Source organism: Eucyclogobius newberryi, unplaced genomic scaffold (assembly GCF_026437365.1).
Source record: "Eucyclogobius newberryi isolate DKJ021-1_F unplaced genomic scaffold, fEucNew1.0.hap1 SCAF_9, whole genome shotgun sequence".
NCBI classification, from domain to species: domain Eukaryota; kingdom Metazoa; phylum Chordata; class Actinopteri; order Gobiiformes; family Gobiidae; genus Eucyclogobius; species Eucyclogobius newberryi.
In genome coordinates, this window is record NW_027316532.1 from 12146847 (window position 1) to 12164720 (window position 17874).

Sequence of the window (17874 nt, forward strand, 5' to 3'; positions counted from 1 at the left end):
CTTGGTCCTGTGGCTCTCCACGTACTGCCTAGAATCCTTCAAGCTGACCAAGAACTGGCTGCTGTTGTCTCCTCCCATGAACCCTCAGGAGACATGACACTTAGACAGGACTAGAACAAAGTAACAAATATTTATTATGGAAAAAAGAATATTTTTGCATTCATGCGTTTTCTCTCGATCCGTGACAGTCAGATCCGATTGTGGAGCTGGAGAGGAAGGCACGTGTTGATGCAGCAGTCACGGTCAGTACGGGTCATTGAAAGGGTAGAGCGGGTGTCCTGCATCACGGGGAACACGCTTCCCTTTCACCTGCCGACACAAGAACCTTCAGCCAGAGGACACAAGACTAAAGCTCTTTCTTTCACTCCTTTTTTAAAAATTGTACAGCGTAAAACAAATACTTTGAACATGTACAACTACAGTAGGTGGTACTGTAACACTTTATTGATACAAACCGTGATAAAAGAACAAAGTAGTAGAACAGCTACAGAGAAAACACAGATCTGAAGTCCACACATCCAGTGATCCGGACTTAATGACCACAGACCTGTGAAGGCCTCATGAAGTCATTTGAGCGCCTGGTCCTCCCCCACCTCAAGTCCTTCACCTACCCCCTGCTCGACCCCCTGCTGGACCTCCTGCAGTTTGCCTACAGAGCCAACACCATCAACCATAACCATGAACGACACTATCAACCTGGCTCTCCACTTCGCCTGCAGCACCTGGACTCCCCGGGAACCTACACCAGGATCAACACCACCTCCTGCTCTGCTCCAGGACAAGCTCTCCCAGCTCAACCTGCCTGACTCCACCTGCAGGAGGAGCACTGACTCCACCTGCAAGGGGAGCACTGACTCCACCTGCAGGTGGAGCACTGACTCCACCTGCAGGTGGAGCACTGACTCCACCTGCAGGTGGAGCACTGACTTCCTGATGGATCAGAGTCAGTGCGTGCGGCTGGAGAAGAATGTCTCAGACACTGGGACTATCAGCACAGGATCTCCACAGGGCTGTGTACTTTCTCTCCTGCTCTTCTCCCTGTGACAAACTGCTGCACCTCCAGCTACGACTCGGTAAAATTGATCAAGTTTGCAGACGACACCACCCTCATCGCCATGACGACACCACCCTCATCGCCATGATGACACTACCCTCATCGGGCTCATCTGGGACGGGGATGAGTCTGTCTACAGGAGGTGGAGCCACCATGACCAGGACCTCAAGTGGGAGCCACCATCACCAGGACCTCAAGTGGGAGCCACCGTCACCAGGACCTCAAGTGGGAGCCACCATCACTAGGACCTCAAGTGGGAGCCCACCATCACCAGGACCTCAAGTGGGAGCCACCATCACCAGGACCTCAAGTGGGAGCCACCATCACCAGGACCTCAAGTGGGAGCCACCATCACCAGGACCTCAAGTGGGAGCCACCATCACCAGGACCTCAAGTGGGAGCCACCATCACCAGGACCTCAAGTGGGAGCCACCATCAGCTCCTCATCAAGAAGGACCAGCAGAGGATGTACTTCCTGCAGCAGCTGAAGAAAGACAAGCTGATGATGGAGCAGTTCTACACGGCCATCATTGAGTCCATTCTCACCTCCTCCATCACCTCCTCCATCACCTCCTCCATCACCTCCTCCATCACCTCCTTCATCACCTCCTTCATCACCTCCTTCATCACCTCCTCCATCACCTCCTCCATCACCGTGTGGTACGCTGGAGCCACAGCCAGGGACAAACAGAGACTACAGCGCCCTCTGCTGAGAAGGTGATCGGCTGCAGACTTCATCTCTGTAGGAGGCCACTCCCCTCATGCAGGAAGCCACTCCCCTCAGGCTGGAGGCCACTCCCCTCAGGCTGGAGGCCACTCCCCTCAGGCCAGACAGGAGGCCACTCCCCTCAGGCCAGACAGGAGGCCACTCCCCTCAGGCCAGACAGGAGGCCACTCCCCTCAGGCCAGACAGGAGGCCACTCCCCTCAGGCCAGACAGGAGGCCACTCCCCTCAGGCTGGAGGCCACTCCCCTCAGGCTGGAGGCCACTCCCCTCAGGCTGGAGGCCACTCCCCTCAGGCTGGAGGCCACTCCCCTCAGGCTGGAGGCCACTCCCCTCAGGCAGGAGGCTCCATCAGGACCAGAACCTCCTCCACTAGAACGGTTTCTCTCCCTCGGCTGTTGGACTCATGAACACTTCTTAAACACTGTCACTTTAACAATTATTCACCCAATACTCTTCACGTACTGTTCACTTTCTGCACTATTTCCAACAATCTGTACATTTTGGTGTAAATATCTGTGTGCATTCGAGACAAGTTTATTTTTTACCTTATTTTATTAGTAAATTCTTAATTTATGCACACCATATTTGACTCTATAGACGTTGCTATTATTATTTTATCATTAATTATTTTATGTTGCACTTTAACGCTGAGATAAGTTCCTATGTTTGTGTTCAATGAAAATGGCAATAAACCTATTGTGATTGTGAGCTGGAGCTTCATTCACAGAGAACAGACTTACTTCCACCATGGGGACGATGTAGCGCCAGTTGCGGTTGAGCGCACTGATGCTGTCCATCTCCTCTGGCTGCAGTGTGAAGTCGAACACCTGCAGACACAGCACACAACAGCGCCACACCCGTTTGTGAAGGTGATGATGTCATAAGCAGCGTCACAGACACAGTTGCGTTGTACCTGAATATTCTCTTGGATTCGGGACTCGGTGACACTCTTTGGGATGACGACCACACCTCTTTGTGTTTGCCACCTTCAAGACAAAACAAGGGAGTCATAGGTAACTCCTTTATGTTGACGGTGTCATTTGGATGTGTGACGTGTATTTGATCAAGTATAATATGGTAACACCTTCACTTTGGTACATTTTGGATGATGAGACAGAGCGATTCGGTTTCAGAACTCAGCTCTACTTCCTGTCATTTTTCCTCACAAACTGCTACTTTACTGATGTAAAACTATGACAGATATTGACCACAGGTACTATCCCACCAAACTAATGAAGTAAGTACTAATTAGAAAGCACGAGAACACTAGGAGCAGCAGACGGTTCTGACCTGAGCAGGATCTGAGCAGGGGACTTGTGGTATTTGAGGGCCAGTGTGTTGATGACCGGCTCCTGCAGCAGGACGGGCTCGTCAGGCTGTTTCCAGGCGCGGTCAGCAGAGCCAAGAGGGCTGTAAGCGGTCATGACCACGCCCCGCTCCTGACAGTGAGCCAACAGCTGCTCCTGGGCCAGGTACGGGTGAGCCTCCACCTGCACAGAAGCAACACGGGGCGGGGTCACCACCTTCACGTCTGGGTCACCTTCACGTCTGGGTCACCTTCACGTCTGGGTCACCTTCACGTCTGGGTCACCTTCACTATCACACTAAATATATACATTTGACCCATATTCATTTACGCTGCCTCCATCTGTGTTAAATATTATATACATCTGTCCATACATTTAAATCCCTAATCGGGCGGTTCTGTGGCTGGACGTCCCACACAGGAGACGACGTTACAGATCACGTGACTGGTGCAGCGGCCGCACCTGCAGCACGGCGGGCAGGATGGTGGCCACAGCGCGGATGTCGTCCATCTGTCGGCTGTTGAAGTTGGACAGACCGATGGCTCTGACTAGGCCCTTCTCCACCAGCTTCTCCATGGCCGCCCAGGTCTCCTTATAGTCCGTGTCATCGTAGATCAGAGCGCCATCCTCTGCTCTGGGAAATGGCTCCTCCCCTCGCCTCCAAACACACACAGTCACTTATGTCAGAACTACACATTTGTAAAGGGTAAAGGGGGCGGAGTCTGTGCATGAAATAGTCACCCACATCCTTCCTTCAAAATGGAGCTAAAACAGTCTCGTCTGCACAGAGCAGAGTTCGAGGGCCGGTGGCCCACGAGGGCCGTTGGATACCGCTTGCGGCTTTAATATGTATTGAGCATCTAATCTTATGACTGTTTATTCTATTACAAATACTTGGGCATTTGGTTCGATGATAAACTCTTTCAACAAACGCATGCAAGAGGTGAAAAATAATCTTAAAGCCAAATTGTCATTCTTCTTTGGAAAGAAAACGAGTTTTCCTCTTAATTGTAGAAAACAGTTCATCAGCTGCATTTCTTTCAGTTCTAGATTATGGTGATATTATATATATGTATTCTACAGCAATATGCAAAACAATAAGAAATCAGGAGGGGCAAACAGCTTTTCACACCCCTAGATGTTGAGGGAAACATGATAAATGTACATGTCCTACAAAGTTGAACATGTCACTGAAAAGTGCTGCTCAGTCTGAAGGCGTGGGCTCGCCTGAAGGCGTGGGCTCGAAGGCGTGGGCTCGCCTGAAGGCGTGGGCTCGAAAGCGTGGGCTTGCCTGGCGGCGTGGGCTCACCTGAAGGCGTGTGCTCGCCTAAAGGCGTGGTCTCACCTAAAGCCGTGGGGCCAGTGGATGAGGTACAGGTCCAGGTAGTCCAGCCGCAGGTCCTTCAGGCTCTGCAGCAGCGATGGCTCCACGTCTTCAGGGTGGTGCTTGGTGTTCCATAGTTTAGATGTGACGAACACGTCTTCTCGCCTCAGGGGCTGGAGTGACACACAATATGTTATTAAAATACAGGTGGTCAATGCATTGTAATACATTGGACACTCATGGTCCAGCAAAGATGTGAGTTTAGCCAGGACCCTTCTGACCCCCACCTCCTGCACCGAGTCCAGAGGACAGCCCAGGACCCTTTCTGTCCCCCACCTCCTGCACCGAGTCCAGAGGACAGCCCAGGACGGAGCTTTGTCCAGCCTCTTCCTCTCCCTCTCTGTGATGCTGCTGCTCCAGCAGGCCACACCTACAGGAGCTGATGCCACCACAGAGTCAGAGAAGGTCTTCAGGAGTGGCCCTCCTGTCAGGAGTGGCCCTGTCAGAAGTGGCCCTCCTGTCAGGAGTGGCCCTTCTGTCAGGAGTGGCCCTTCTGTCAGGAGTGGCCCTTCTGTCAGGAGTGGCCCTTCTGTCAGGAGTGGCCCTGTCAGGAGTGGCCCTGTCAGGAGTGGCCCTGTCACTCCTGAAGACCTGAGTCTCCTCAGGAGGTAGAGCCGACTCTGGCTCTTCCTGTACAGTGCGTCTGTGTTATGAGTCCAGTCCAGTTTGTGGTTCAGGTGAACACCAGGTCCTTGTATGAGTCACTCTCTCAATGTCCCGTCCCTGGTGAGGGGGGCGTGGCCTCTGAGGTTCAGCTCTGAGGTTCAGCTCTGAGGTTCAGCTCTGAGGTTCAGCTCTGAGGTTCAGCTCTGAGGTTCAGCTCTGAGGTTCAGCTCTGAGGTTCAGCTCTGAGGTTCAGCTCTGAGGTTCAGCTCTGAGGTTCAGCTCTGAGGTTCAGCTCTGAGGTTCAGCTCTGAGGTTCAGCTCTGAGGTTCAGCTCTGAGGTTCAGCTCTTAGGTTCAGCTCTTAGGTTCAGCTCTTAGGTTCAGCTCTTAGGTTCAGCTCTTAGGTTCAGCTCTTAGGTTCAGCTCTTAGGTTCAGCTCTTAGGTTCAGCTCTTAGGTTCAGCTCTTAGGTTCAGCTCTTAGGTTCAGCTCTAAGGCTCGTGTGGAACAAAACACAGACTTTTGAAGTTAAATCATTTTATGCCTTTAAATTATTTTAAAGCTCTGGACGAGCCTCAGATGTAAATGTGTTTTTATGCATTAGTCAATTTGATTGAATGTTTTATTTGTGTTTAATATCCTGTGTGTGTTGTCTCATTGTGTGTTCTCTCATTGTGTGTTGTCTCATTGTGTGTTGTCTCATTGGTTGTTGTCTCAATGTGTGTTGTCTCATTGTGTGTTGTCTCATTGTGTGTTGTCTCATTGTGTGTCGTCTCATTGGTTGTTGTGTCATTGGTTGTTGTGTCATTGGTTGTTGTGTCATTGTGTGTTGTCTCATTGTGTGTTGTCTCATTGTGTGTTGTCTCATTGTGTGTTGTCTCATTGGTTGTTGTCTCATTGTGTGTTGTCTCATTGTGTGTTGTCTCATTGTGTGTTGTCTCATTGTGTGTTGTCTCATTGTGTGTTGTCTCATTGTGTGTTGTCTCATTGGCTGTTGTCTCATTGTGTGTTGTCTCATTGTGTGTTGTCTCATTGTGTGTTGTCTCATTGGTTGTTGTCTCATTGTGTGTCTCTTGAGCAGGGTTAAAGACACTTTACCTTTCCAGTCCCGAGCGTCTCCTGCAGCGCGTCTCCAATCTCCACCTCGTTCCCGTAGATGGAGGCGCAGTCGATGTGTCTGTATCCGCTCTGCAAGGCCCACACCACGGCCTGTTTGACCTGAGGACACACAATGACCACTGCTGACCACTCAAGTCTACTGCAGAGAGAGAGACTCACACGTGTGGTCAGTGCTGGAAGGAGGGCGAGGCAGAGGAGGGCGAGGCAGAGGAGGGCGAGGCAGAGGAGGGCGAGGCAGAGGAGGGCGGGGCAGAGGAGGGCGGGGCAGAGGAGGGCGGGGCAGAGGAGGACGAGGCAGAGGAGGGCGGGGCAGAGGGGGGCAATGGAGAGCGGGGCAGGGGAGGACGGGGCAGAGGAGGGCGGGGCAGAGGAGGACGGGGCAGGGGAGGACGGGGCAGGGGAGGGCGGGGCAGAGGAGGTCGAGGCAGAGGAGGGCGGGGCAGAGGAGGGCGAGGCAGAGGAGGGCGAGGCAGAGGAGGGCGGGGCAGAGGAGGGCGGGGCAGAGGGGGGCAATGGAAAGCGGGGCAGGGGAGGACGGGGCAGAGGAGGGCGGGGCAGAGGAGGACGGGGCAGGGGAGGACGGGGCAGGGGAGGGCGGGGCAGAGGAGGGTGGGGCAGAGGAGGGCGGGGCACAGAGGCCTACCTTCCCAGGCTCACTCTTCCATGTGCCCAGTCCAATGAGAGGCATCTTCCGCCCGGTCCTCAGAACTGCAAAGCCGTTCATGTCTCTGAAACACAAGAGGACAGAAGACAACAATAATCAGATTATTTGTCATGATTGAAATGAATGTAAACAGTCAATTCATCTTGTGGACAAAGTATAGAATCAGATATAGGAGAGTTTGGTCTTTTATCTTGGGAGAGACGCTGTGCAAATAACAGAGACAAACAGAGTCACAAAGATGATACTTTCATCTGTTTCTTACACACTTTGATATGACACGTCCAAATGCTTCCGATAGATTTGTATTTATTACAACACAGATGTCTAAATTAACCTCTAAATCGTTGTGTGTGTCCCTCATTGAGGGGGACACACGTCCTCAATTGCTCGTCTCCAACTGGTCCAAAATGCTGCTGCCCGTCTTTTAACTGGAACAAGAAAATATGAGCACATTTTGCCTATTTTAGCTTCACTCCACTGGCTGCCCGTTCATTTTAGGATTCATTTTAAAACTCTTTTATTTACTTTTAAAGCCTTAAATGGTCTTGCCCCTCCTTACCTCTCCGAGCTGCTACACCCCTACACTCCCAGCCGTTCCCTCAGGTCAGCTGACCAGCTCCTTACAGTGCCACGGGCTAAAGGTCAGAGGTGAATGAGCCTTTGCAGCGGCAGCTCCTGTGGAACAAACTGCCAGTCCTCATAATAAAAGCCTCCTCACTGCCTCTTTTTAAATCGCTTCTTAAAACCATCTGTTTTCTCTGGCTTTTAACACCATGTAGTGTGTGGATTGTATGTTTTATATGTGTTGGGAGGGCAGCACCTTTTATTTATTTTATTTTGTTTACTTTTATTCCATTGATTTTAGTGTGTTTGTTTGATTTAATTTTCTATTTCATTTTGTTTTTATATCTTATCTCATTACTTTTATCCTATTTATGCTTCTGTAGTCTTTTACCTTGCTGTGAAGCACTTTGGAACCCTCTGGTTCCCTCTGGCTCCCTCTGGCTCTGTGCTATATGAATAAAATGGATTGGATTCATTCAATAAAAGCATTTTTTGTACCAGTGTCTTTGTCTAGAATTGTGACTCTTTCATTGGTTTGTCTATGAACCCACGACACAACACAGAGCCTCAGAGCTCCGTCTCTCCTCTCCTCCCTCTGTCTCTCCTCCCTCTGTCTCTCCTCCCTCTGTCTCTCCTCCCTCTGTCTCTCCTCCCTCTGTCTGTCTCTCCTCCCCTCCGTCTCTCCTCCCTCTGTCTCTCCTCCCTGTCTCTCCTCCCTCTGTCTCTCCTCCCTCTGTCTCTCCTCCCTCTGTCTCTCCTCCCTCTGTTTCCTTCCTTGTAACAGAAAAGCAACATTCAACATTGTTAGCTTCAATTACTGATTATGACTCTGGTATTTCACTTTTGCGTCTATTGCTGTGAGGACAGTGCAGTCTCTGACCAGTCCATGGAGACACAGGCGTCTCTGACCTGTCCATGGAGACACAGGCGGCTCTGACCACTCAGGGGACACGTGACGCTGTATCTGTACAGTGTCCTCTCTGTCCACTCAGGGATCACGTGACGCTGCATCTGTCCAGTGTCCTCTCTGTCCACTCAGGGGTCACGTGATGCTGTATCTGACTATCTTCCACGTCCGTTTGCGCCACAGCTAACCCGCCTCCAGGCTCCCGTTTGCCGCATACTTACGCGCCGTGTGTCCCCCTTCTGTGGCTCCTGTGGCTCCTGCTGTTGAGATCCAGCTGCAGCACACGAACACCGCTGCCCGTACCCCGTGGTCAGGTCAGGTGGTGAGGTCAGGTGGTCACGTGACAGCGGCTGAGACCGGATGTGGCCTTTAATTAAACGAATACGTCATCTTTCCTCGAGTTTGGCTCAGTTTGGTTCAGGGTTTGGTTCAGTTTGGTTCAGTTTGGCTCAGTTTGGTTCAGTTTGGCTCAGTTTGGTTCCGGGTTTGGTTTCACTCGAGGAAACATCTCTCTTATTGTGAAAGTGCCTGCGCGGAACTGACGTCATGACGTCCATGGAGCCGGCTGAGTTGAGGCTGACGCCGGACAGACCAAACACACAACACTTTGAGACAAACACGGGCCGATAGCCGCGCTTCACCGCCACCGGGAGCCACACACCGGGGCCCGCATGAGGACGGCGGCATGGCACAGAGAGCAGACGCGGAGGTAAGCGCGGGAAAGGCGTGCACGTGCCCCGCGGAGCCCCGTGTTTACATGGCCGCCCTCGGTTATCACACGTTTAGAGCTCCTGACCTGCTCTGTTTGGCTTAACTCTTTAACTACTACTTCACTAGCTGTTTATTTATTCTGTGTTTAGTGGTTTACGACTGATATTTGACTTATATTGACTGACTGAGCAGAAATACTGTGCCACATCTGGAGCTTTCTTTTAGGAAGTCTGGCCCTGGATGTGGGAAGTACACAGTGCTGGGGTCAGTGCTGGGGTCAGGGGTGATAAGGGCCTCCAGCGGCTCCTAAAAGAGCTCCTAACTAGACTACTTGAAATATCATGAAGAGGTGGCATATGATCTGCTTCTTCTATCGAGTATTTGATGTTTACAACTGTTTACGTTATATCATATTTATTACACAAAACAATGGTTTACATGCACACCAACAATCTGATCATTATCTGACTTCTGACCTAATCAGATTACTGACATGTCCCTCCTGCTTCTTGCCTTGACTCTCTCCTTTAATAGCGTGGCTGTGTGGACACAGTGGTGTTGTGTTCTTGCTGAAACTCATGGAAAAGCGTCCACAATAATCACATGCTGACTGTAGCTCTGGATCCACTCGTGCTGCTGCAGAGCTCTCACTTCTGATGTCAGGATATACACTAAAAACAGACCCTTGCTGAGATCGACCGGTTGATCGCGATCCACACAATGGGACCCCTGTTGTAGAGTGTGACAGCAGCAGAAGGACAGACTGTGAAACGTCTCCTTCACACAGCGAGGGTGAATCAGTCACTGAAGCTGGTGTCCAGAGTGTCCAGAGTGCCTCTGTTTTTGGACTTTGTAAAGTGAATGCACCAAACCACTTTCTCCACTTGTTCTTCCATCGCACAGCTACAGAGGGAAACGCAGCATTCCCTCCACTGCACATGTGCGCTGGACACCTCAGGGGTGTCCAGGGCATCTGCCTTCAGATGTAAACGGGTCCAACTCGGGCGTCGGGCGCGTATTTGGACGCAGAAGTGTGAACGTAGCTTCAGGGGCCTTCTATGTTCCAGGAGGGAGCTGTGTGCTTCAGTGCCAGCCAAGGACTGTCTTTTGTACCGCAACAACAAATGAGTCCAAAATAATCTCCTTGGTCTTGTTGAGTGGGAGCGGTCAGCGAGACTTCTGTCAGACCTGTGCATGACTCGATGTGAAGCTGGGTGTGGGCAGGAGAGACTGGACATTCAGTCAAAGTGTGCATATTTAAGTAAAACAAACAAACCCGCTGCGTTTGGACATGTGAGGAGACCAAGAAGACGAGCTTGCCCTGACTATTCTTTCTCCTTAACAAGTGACACGTGCTGTTACTGCTACAGGATTGGCTTGTAAACCTGTTGATTTAAATGTGCTCGCTTTATCATCCAGATCGACCCAAATTGAGATCACAATGCATTTTTCTATTTTTTCACTGCCATAGTTGCTGTGGCACATGATGATCCTGTGGTTCATCATGCTGCCTTTATTCTCTGCATGTGTAGTATTAATCTAACTTCAGTTTCTCAGGTCCTTGAAAGCTGATAAGCCCCCTGTGGCGGACCCTCCACCAGAAACGTTAGATGGCTCATTTTGAACTCAGGGTGTGGAAGTGCTTCTGGAACTGACAAAGTTTTACTTCTTAGGTGAAGGAGGCTGATCAGATCTTTTTGCTGATGAAGGAAGAATACCGCATCTCTCGGAATGTGCGCCTGGCCTGGTTTCTCGGGAAACTAAACCAAGTCATCTGGCCCGTCTCTACACCTGAACTGGTGAGTTTCACTGACGCCCTTTAGTTAGTTTAAACCATTACTAATGTACAATGCTTTCATAATTTTACTTCCAATTTATTGGATTTAAATTCATGTAAATGTACAATAATGATATAGCAAACAAAGATTTGTATATTTTTTTTCCTTGTCGCCAAAAGTATGTTCCATTGGTTGTGTCCATGGCTGCAGTTCTGAGGCCCATAGTCATAGTTCTAAAATTGAGTGGGATGACATTGTAGAACAGTCTACAGCGGGTCGTGGACATCATGTCCCTGAGACCAAAAGAAGAGAAGGAGTGACTGTGCCTCATATAGACTATTTCTATCTTGAATGTGGACTATCGTTTATACACCTCAATTATGTCCAAAAGAATGGAACAAATCCTCCCAAACTGAATCCACAAAGATCAGACAGGATTCATGACAAACGACAAACACAAGACGACATAAGACGATCCTCACACACAATGAGACAAATACAAACACAACTAAACAAAGATGTAATAATTAGTTTTGATGCTGAGAAGGATTAGATTCCGTAGCTGGTTATATGTATTTAAAGTGTTACTAAACACATTTCAAATCAGCAATTTAATTACAAAAAATATTGGGGCTCTTTGCGATGGTCCAACATCAAGAATTCAATTCAAAAATCAATGTTCAATTCAATTCAATTAATTTTTGTAAGGCCCAAAATCACAACAACAGTTTCCTCTGAAGGCGGCAGTGAAAAATGAATCAAGCTATTTCTGTGGTGGCGAGGGACGATGTGATGTCCCAGAGTCCTCTGTCCTTAGACCCTCCTTCTCGGCCAGGAAAAACTACAAAAAACCTCCTTGGGAAAACGTATAAACCTGGAGGAGTTCTAGATGAAGGGGAGATCTGACTCTCACATACGTGAGGGAGACTGGAGCTTGAGCCACTCTTCAGGCAGATGAGGGACCGTCCACACGGGGCACGGACCACTTCACCAGGAGAGGGACATCTGGGTCCACAGGTCCTCAGGAGTGAGAAAAAGAAAAAGAAGGTGGTGAACAGTTTGCAAGTGGAATTACAATTTTTTTTTAATTTTTTTTTTTATAGAATAAGTCAGAAGACTACCATACTTCCCCCAGCACAGTTGCTCCTAGGGCAGCGGAGCTGAAGCTGTGGGTTTATATTTCTGTTCCCAACTGGTCTGACCATAAGTCATTTCAAAGAGGAACGTTTTAAGCCTGGACTTAAATGAAGAGGCTGTGTCAGCATATTTAACATGGGCCGGGAGCTGATTCCATAACACAGGCGCTTGGTAGCTAAATGCTCTACCTCCTACAGTACTTTTAGAGACTCTTTCTGAGAGTGAAGAGCTCTGTTTGGATGATATGGTTCTATAGCATTTTTGAAGTGGGAGGGGCCATGTCATTTATGGCTTTGTAGGTCAGGAGTAGAATTTTAAATTTAATTCTAAACTGGACAGGAGCCAGGGAAGAGACTCCAGCACCGGCGTAATGTGCTCTCTTCTTTTAGTTCCTGTTAGTAATCTTGCTGCTGCATTTTGAACCAGTTAAAGCTTTTTATGGAGCTTTTAGGACCTGCTGTGAGCAGGAGTTACAGTCTAATCAAGACATTATAAATGCAGGAGACGTTTTTCAGCTTCACTTTTAGGCCGGGTTCTTCTGATTTTGGAAATAGTCTGTTTTACAAGCTTGATTTTATATGAGCATTAAATGAGAGCTCCTGGTCCAATAAGACTCTGAGGTTTCTTACAGTAGAACTGGAGGCTTCACTGACATTGTCCAGTGTGACTATCTGCTCAGATAGAGCGTCTCGTAGATGCTTAGGGCCAAGCACAATGACCTCCAGCACAATGACCTCCAGCACAATGACCTCCAGCACAATGACCTCCAGCACAATGACCTCCAGCACAATGACCTCGGTTTTTTCAGGGTTAAGAAGCAGGTAGTTAAGTGTCATCCAGGTTTTTATCTCCTTCACACAAGCACTAAGTCTGTCTACTTGATCGCTCTGATCAGGTTCATTGATAAATACAGCTGAGTGTCGTCTGCAGAGCAGTGGAAGTTAATGCCATGTGACCTGATCATGTGACCTAAAGGCAGCACATAAAGAGTAAATAGAATTGGACCGAGTACTGATCCCTGTGGCACGCCGTAAATTACTTTAGAGCATGGTGAGGAGCTCTGATTTACATTAACAAATTGGTACCTATCAGATAAATAGGATTTAAACCAGCTGAGGGCGGGGCCTCTGAGGGCGGGGCCTCCAACACCTACATCACATTCAAACCTCTGCAGTAGAATGTTGTGGTCGATGGTCAAACGCTGAGGTCAGAACCAGGATTGAGATCAGTCCATCATCAGCGGCTAATAACAAATCGTTTTTGACTTTAACTAGTGCAGTTTCAGTGCTGTGGTGGGCTCTGAACCCTGCTGTGGTGGGCTCTGAACCCTGACTGGAAGACTTCAAATAAGTTATTGTCCTGCAGGTGGCGACAAAGCTGTTTTACTACAACTTTTTCAAGGATTTTGGAGACAAAGGGCAGATTATAAATAGGTCTGTAGTTTAACAATAGGTCAGGATCTAGATTAGGCTTTTTCAGAAGAGGTTTAATGACGTCATGTTTGAAGGATGTGGAACATAAGCACTTTCTACTGAAGTATTTATTATAGTAAGGATAGGGTCTATATGTCGGTGTAATCCCTCATTCGTCCAGGCGTGTTCCATAGTAGAAAAAGCTTCAGTTGTAGTCATCTGGACTCAGTTTGAAAAAGTAGACGTTTCGACTCTCATCCAAGAGTCATTGTCAATAACAGAATTTAGGTCCCAATGGGCGGGTCTTACCACAGAACAGTATTAATATCGGAGTTCTCGACCTAAATTCTGTTATTGACAATGACTCTTGGATGAGAGTCGAAACGTCTACTTTTTCAAACTGAGTCCAGATGACTACAACTGAAGCTTTTTCTACGATAGGGTCTATAATTAAGGGGAGAATGTCTTTGAGGAGCTTGGAATGGGGTCTAGGACACAAGTTGAGCTTTTAGAGGACATAAGGGCTGAAGTTCTCTCTCTTGATCAACAGCTGAACATTTCTAAATTTACAGGTGGATTTATATGGGACGTTAGATTTACAGCTTGGGCTTGTTCAGGGCGAATAGTGGGAGTCATTTCATCTCATTTATCTCTGATTGTTTTTATTTTATTGTTAAAAAATAGGAGGAAATCATCAGAGCTGAGAGAAGCTGGGAGTGAGGGCTCTACTGCTGTGACAGTTTGTTACCATGGCTACAGTGCTGAAAAGAAATGTAGTGTTACTTTTGTTGACTTCTATTAGATGTGAATAGTATCTGGTTTGGGCCTCACACAGAGCTGCTGATAGGACAGCAGCAACTTTTCCTGCTTTTAGAGATTCTTCTGTGTGAGAGCGACGAAATAATCCCTCTAGTTTTCTAACTCTCTCTTTGTTGTACCTGGAGGAGGCGCTTTGACCTAATGACCTTCTGTTTTAACGGAGCTGCAACATCAAGAGCAGACTTCAGAGAATTCATGGTCAAGTCAACAAATTGATCACTTAAACTGGGACTAAAACTGTTCTCAGCAGGATCACATGACATGATCACATGACATGATCACATGACATGATCACATGACATGATCACATGACATTGACTCTATTATTTCTTTGAATTTTGAGATTGATTTTTCAGATATTGTCCTTTTCATTATAACTTTATTCTGGGGCTGATGATCTTTAAGAATAAACTGAATTAGGTAATTAGGAAATGATCTGACAATATAGGGTTTTGAGGGAAGACAATCAGGTCACTAATTTCTATTCCATACGTTAGGACAAGATCCAGAGTGTGATTATGACTGTGAGTCGCTTTATTTACATTCTGAGTGAAACCAATGCTGTCTAACAAGGCGCTGAAGGCATTACTGAGAGAGTCATCACTCACGTTCACGTGGATATTAAAGGCTCCAGATATGACTACTTTATCCCAGGCTAACTCTAAATTTGATATAAAGTCAGAAAACTCTGTTAAAAACTCTGAATTGGGACCGGGAGGTCGGTAGATAACTATGAACAAAACTCAAACAAAAATGTGATTGACACATGAGGCTTTAACATGGGTGAAATGCATTGTTCATTTTAGGGCTCATGAGTCACTTGAGTGTGAGATCACTGCCACACCACCACCTCTGTGCTCCTGGAGGTGTGACAGGTAACATGGTGGGTGGGGTTAGGATGGGTGGGGTTAACATGGATGGGTGGGGTTAACATGGATGGGTGGGGTTAACATGGGTGGGTGGGGTTAACATGGGTGGGTGGGGTCAACAGGGTGGGTGGGGTTTACATGGTTGGGTGGGGTTTACATGGTTGGGTGGGGTTAACATGGGTGGGTGGGGTGGACTCATTTAGTCTGACATAATCGTCTTGTTGAAGCCACGTTTCAGTTAGAGCTAGAAAATCTATGTTATAGTCACTAATTAATTCATTAACTAAAAGCGATTTTCAGTCCACGTTTTACGTGTTTATTCATTTGTATATTTGTGTCATTTGTGATTGTTATTTTCCTTAAGTTATTTGGTGTGTGCCTGAAATAGTTTTTCTGAGATGTGAATTTTTGGCATTATTTGTACGAGGGACACGAGGGACACACACAGTCTCTATCTGTCTTGAATCTGAACACTTCACATGTGACAGAGCGGGCAGGAGTTCAGCGACAGAGGAGGGTCTTACACTGCTGCTCTGCGCCCAGGGCTCATCCCAAGATGGTCACTTAACACGACTAAGACTATCGGTCAAATTCTGAACTAATAGGGATGTACCCTCCGAAGTGGGAGGGGCCATCCCTGCGTATGAGCCCGGGCTTTCCCCAAAACGCACTCCAATTATCAACAAAGACTACGTTGTTTTGAGGGCACCATCTAGATAAGCAGCTGTTGATGCTGAAAGACGGCTGTAGAGTTCAGCTTTGATCCGATTGGGCAGAAAATATTACAGTGTCTGACATCGACTTCGCCAATTCACACACCGCAGCTGCTTGAACTTTGAGCACCTCTGATTGTCTCCGCCGGGCATCGTTACCGCCTGCGTGAATCACGACTCGGCGGAAACGCTCTCTACTCTGCTTTAAGATCTTAAGATTTCCTTCGATGTCACCCATTCTGGCCCCCGGGTAACACCTAACGCTAGCAGCTGTTAGCTTCACGTCTCTGACAATAGAACTCCAGATTACAAGAGATTCTCTAGTGTGTTCAGCGGGCGTGTGATCCCTGAGGGGAGATAACCTATTCTAGACGGGAAGCTCACGGTGCGTTATGTCCCCTCTGAACTGTCACAAATTGATCCCTATTCTGTTCCTGGTCTAGTCCCGGCAGCACGGGAGACGCTGAGGCGCTGAGCTCGGCCTTCCTGCTACTGCTAATGCTACGCCCTATAGTGCGGTCCGGTACACCTGAAGCTAAAACCTATAGCTGGACTTTAGGTCCTCTAAACAGCGGATCCGTGCTTCTAACTCCGTAACCCTGGCAACTAAAGCTACCACTACACTGCACTTCATGCACCTGTCGTCAGAGAAAGAGCCAGGGCTCTGACTCGACATATGACAGCTTAAACAGGTAAAGGTAGATCCAGCCACGCTAGCGGCTAGGCTAGGTCTAGGACTAGACATGACAGATCCACTGACTCTGGACAGAGGATTGAGACAGGGCTGTGCCTGGTCTCTCCTCCTGTTCGCTTTCTATTTGGAACCATTGGCCAAATTTATTAGACAATCAGAAACAATTCACAGGGTTACAATCGATGGGACAGAACATAAAATTACCTGCTGCAGATGATGTTCTATTATATTTGACCAAACCAGACATTTCCAGACCTAATGTTTTTTCCTCAAGAAAAGTGCATTGGAGAATTCTGTTGTAAAAATGTGTCACGTTTTGTCATAACACCAGGTCAAATGACTCATTATTCACAAGGAAATCCAAACTGAAACTGAAATCCACACACAGGGGAACGTGTGCCACAGGGGAACGTGTGCCACGGGAGAACGTGTGCCACGGGAGAACGTGTGCCACGGGAGAACGTGTGCCACGGGAGAACGTGTGCCACGGGAGAACGTGTGCCACGGGAGAACGTGCGCCACGGGAGAACGTGCGCCACGGGAGAACGTGCGCCACGGGAGAACGTGCGCCACGGGAGAACGTGCGCCACGGGAGAACGTGCGCCACGGGAGAACGTGCGCCACGGGAGAACGTGCGTCACGGGAGAACGTGCGTCACGGGAGAACGTGCGTCACGGGAGAACGTGCGTCACGGGAGAACGTGCGTCACGGGTGAACGTGCGTCACGGGAGAACGTGCGTCACGGGAGAGAGAACGTGCGTCACGGGAGAACGTGCGCCACGGGAGACACAACGTGCGCCACAGGAGAACGTGCGCCACAGGAGGCAAACGCTGTCACCTGTGTGAATATAGAGCAATGCAATCAGACGTGGACCCCTGACGTGGACCCCTGACGTGGACCCCTGACGTGGACCCCTGACGTGGACCCCTGACGTGGACCCCTGACGTGGACCCTTGACATGGGCCCCTGTAAGTACCTCTGGAACATACATTTGACAAAGAAATCCATCACAAGAAATGAATGGCACAAACTGACCCGATGATTAAAGACTGGACTGATGGGTCAGGGTTATGGGACATTTATGATGGACAAATATTCTCTGTTTATACTATTTAGTTTTTAATTGTTTAAGTTTTTTCTCTGTTTCATGTTTTTTTCTTACTTTCTGTTATTTTAAATTAAAACATGAAAAAAAAAGATATTTAAATAGAAAAAGAACAAATCTGTGATGGGAGGAGCCTACTTAATGCTACTGTCCAGTGAGTTTAGAAGCTGTGTGAGTACCTGTTTGTTCCTGCTGGGGGCGTCCAGGATGTGCTCATGGTGTCCCAAATGCTTATGTATGTCTTCTTCTGTGATTGTTCTGTTATGTGTAAAGCACTTTGTGGCTTGACTTTTGCTCTATAAATAA

General features: G+C 48.3%; 2 protein-coding genes across 2 annotated transcripts in view; one reads left to right on the forward strand and one right to left on the reverse strand.

The window, feature by feature from the left end:
- Positions 1–111: 111 nt before the first annotated feature.
- On the reverse strand, positions 112–8643 carry akr1a1b (aldo-keto reductase family 1, member A1b (aldehyde reductase)). The gene is made up of 9 exons (XM_072439085.1): positions 8551–8643; positions 6838–6922; positions 6174–6293; positions 4433–4584; positions 3550–3745; positions 3071–3270; positions 2694–2766; positions 2521–2607; positions 112–309 (listed from the first exon to the last, which is right to left on the reverse strand). The coding sequence occupies exons 2-9, from the start codon at positions 6916–6918 to the stop codon at positions 244–246; spliced, it is 975 nt and encodes a 324-aa protein (XP_072295186.1). The 5' UTR covers positions 6919–6922; positions 8551–8643; the 3' UTR covers positions 112–243.
- Positions 8644–8907: 264 nt separating this feature from the next.
- szt2 (SZT2 subunit of KICSTOR complex) overlaps positions 8908–17874 on the forward strand; it is a 147777-nt gene continuing 138810 nt past the window's right edge. Inside the window, exons 1-2 of the mRNA XM_072439086.1 lie at positions 8908–9038; positions 10714–10839. Of these exons, the coding sequence (XP_072295187.1) occupies positions 9015–9038; positions 10714–10839 (150 nt within the window). The 5' untranslated portion in view covers positions 8908–9014. The remainder of the gene's footprint in view (positions 9039–10713; positions 10840–17874) is intronic.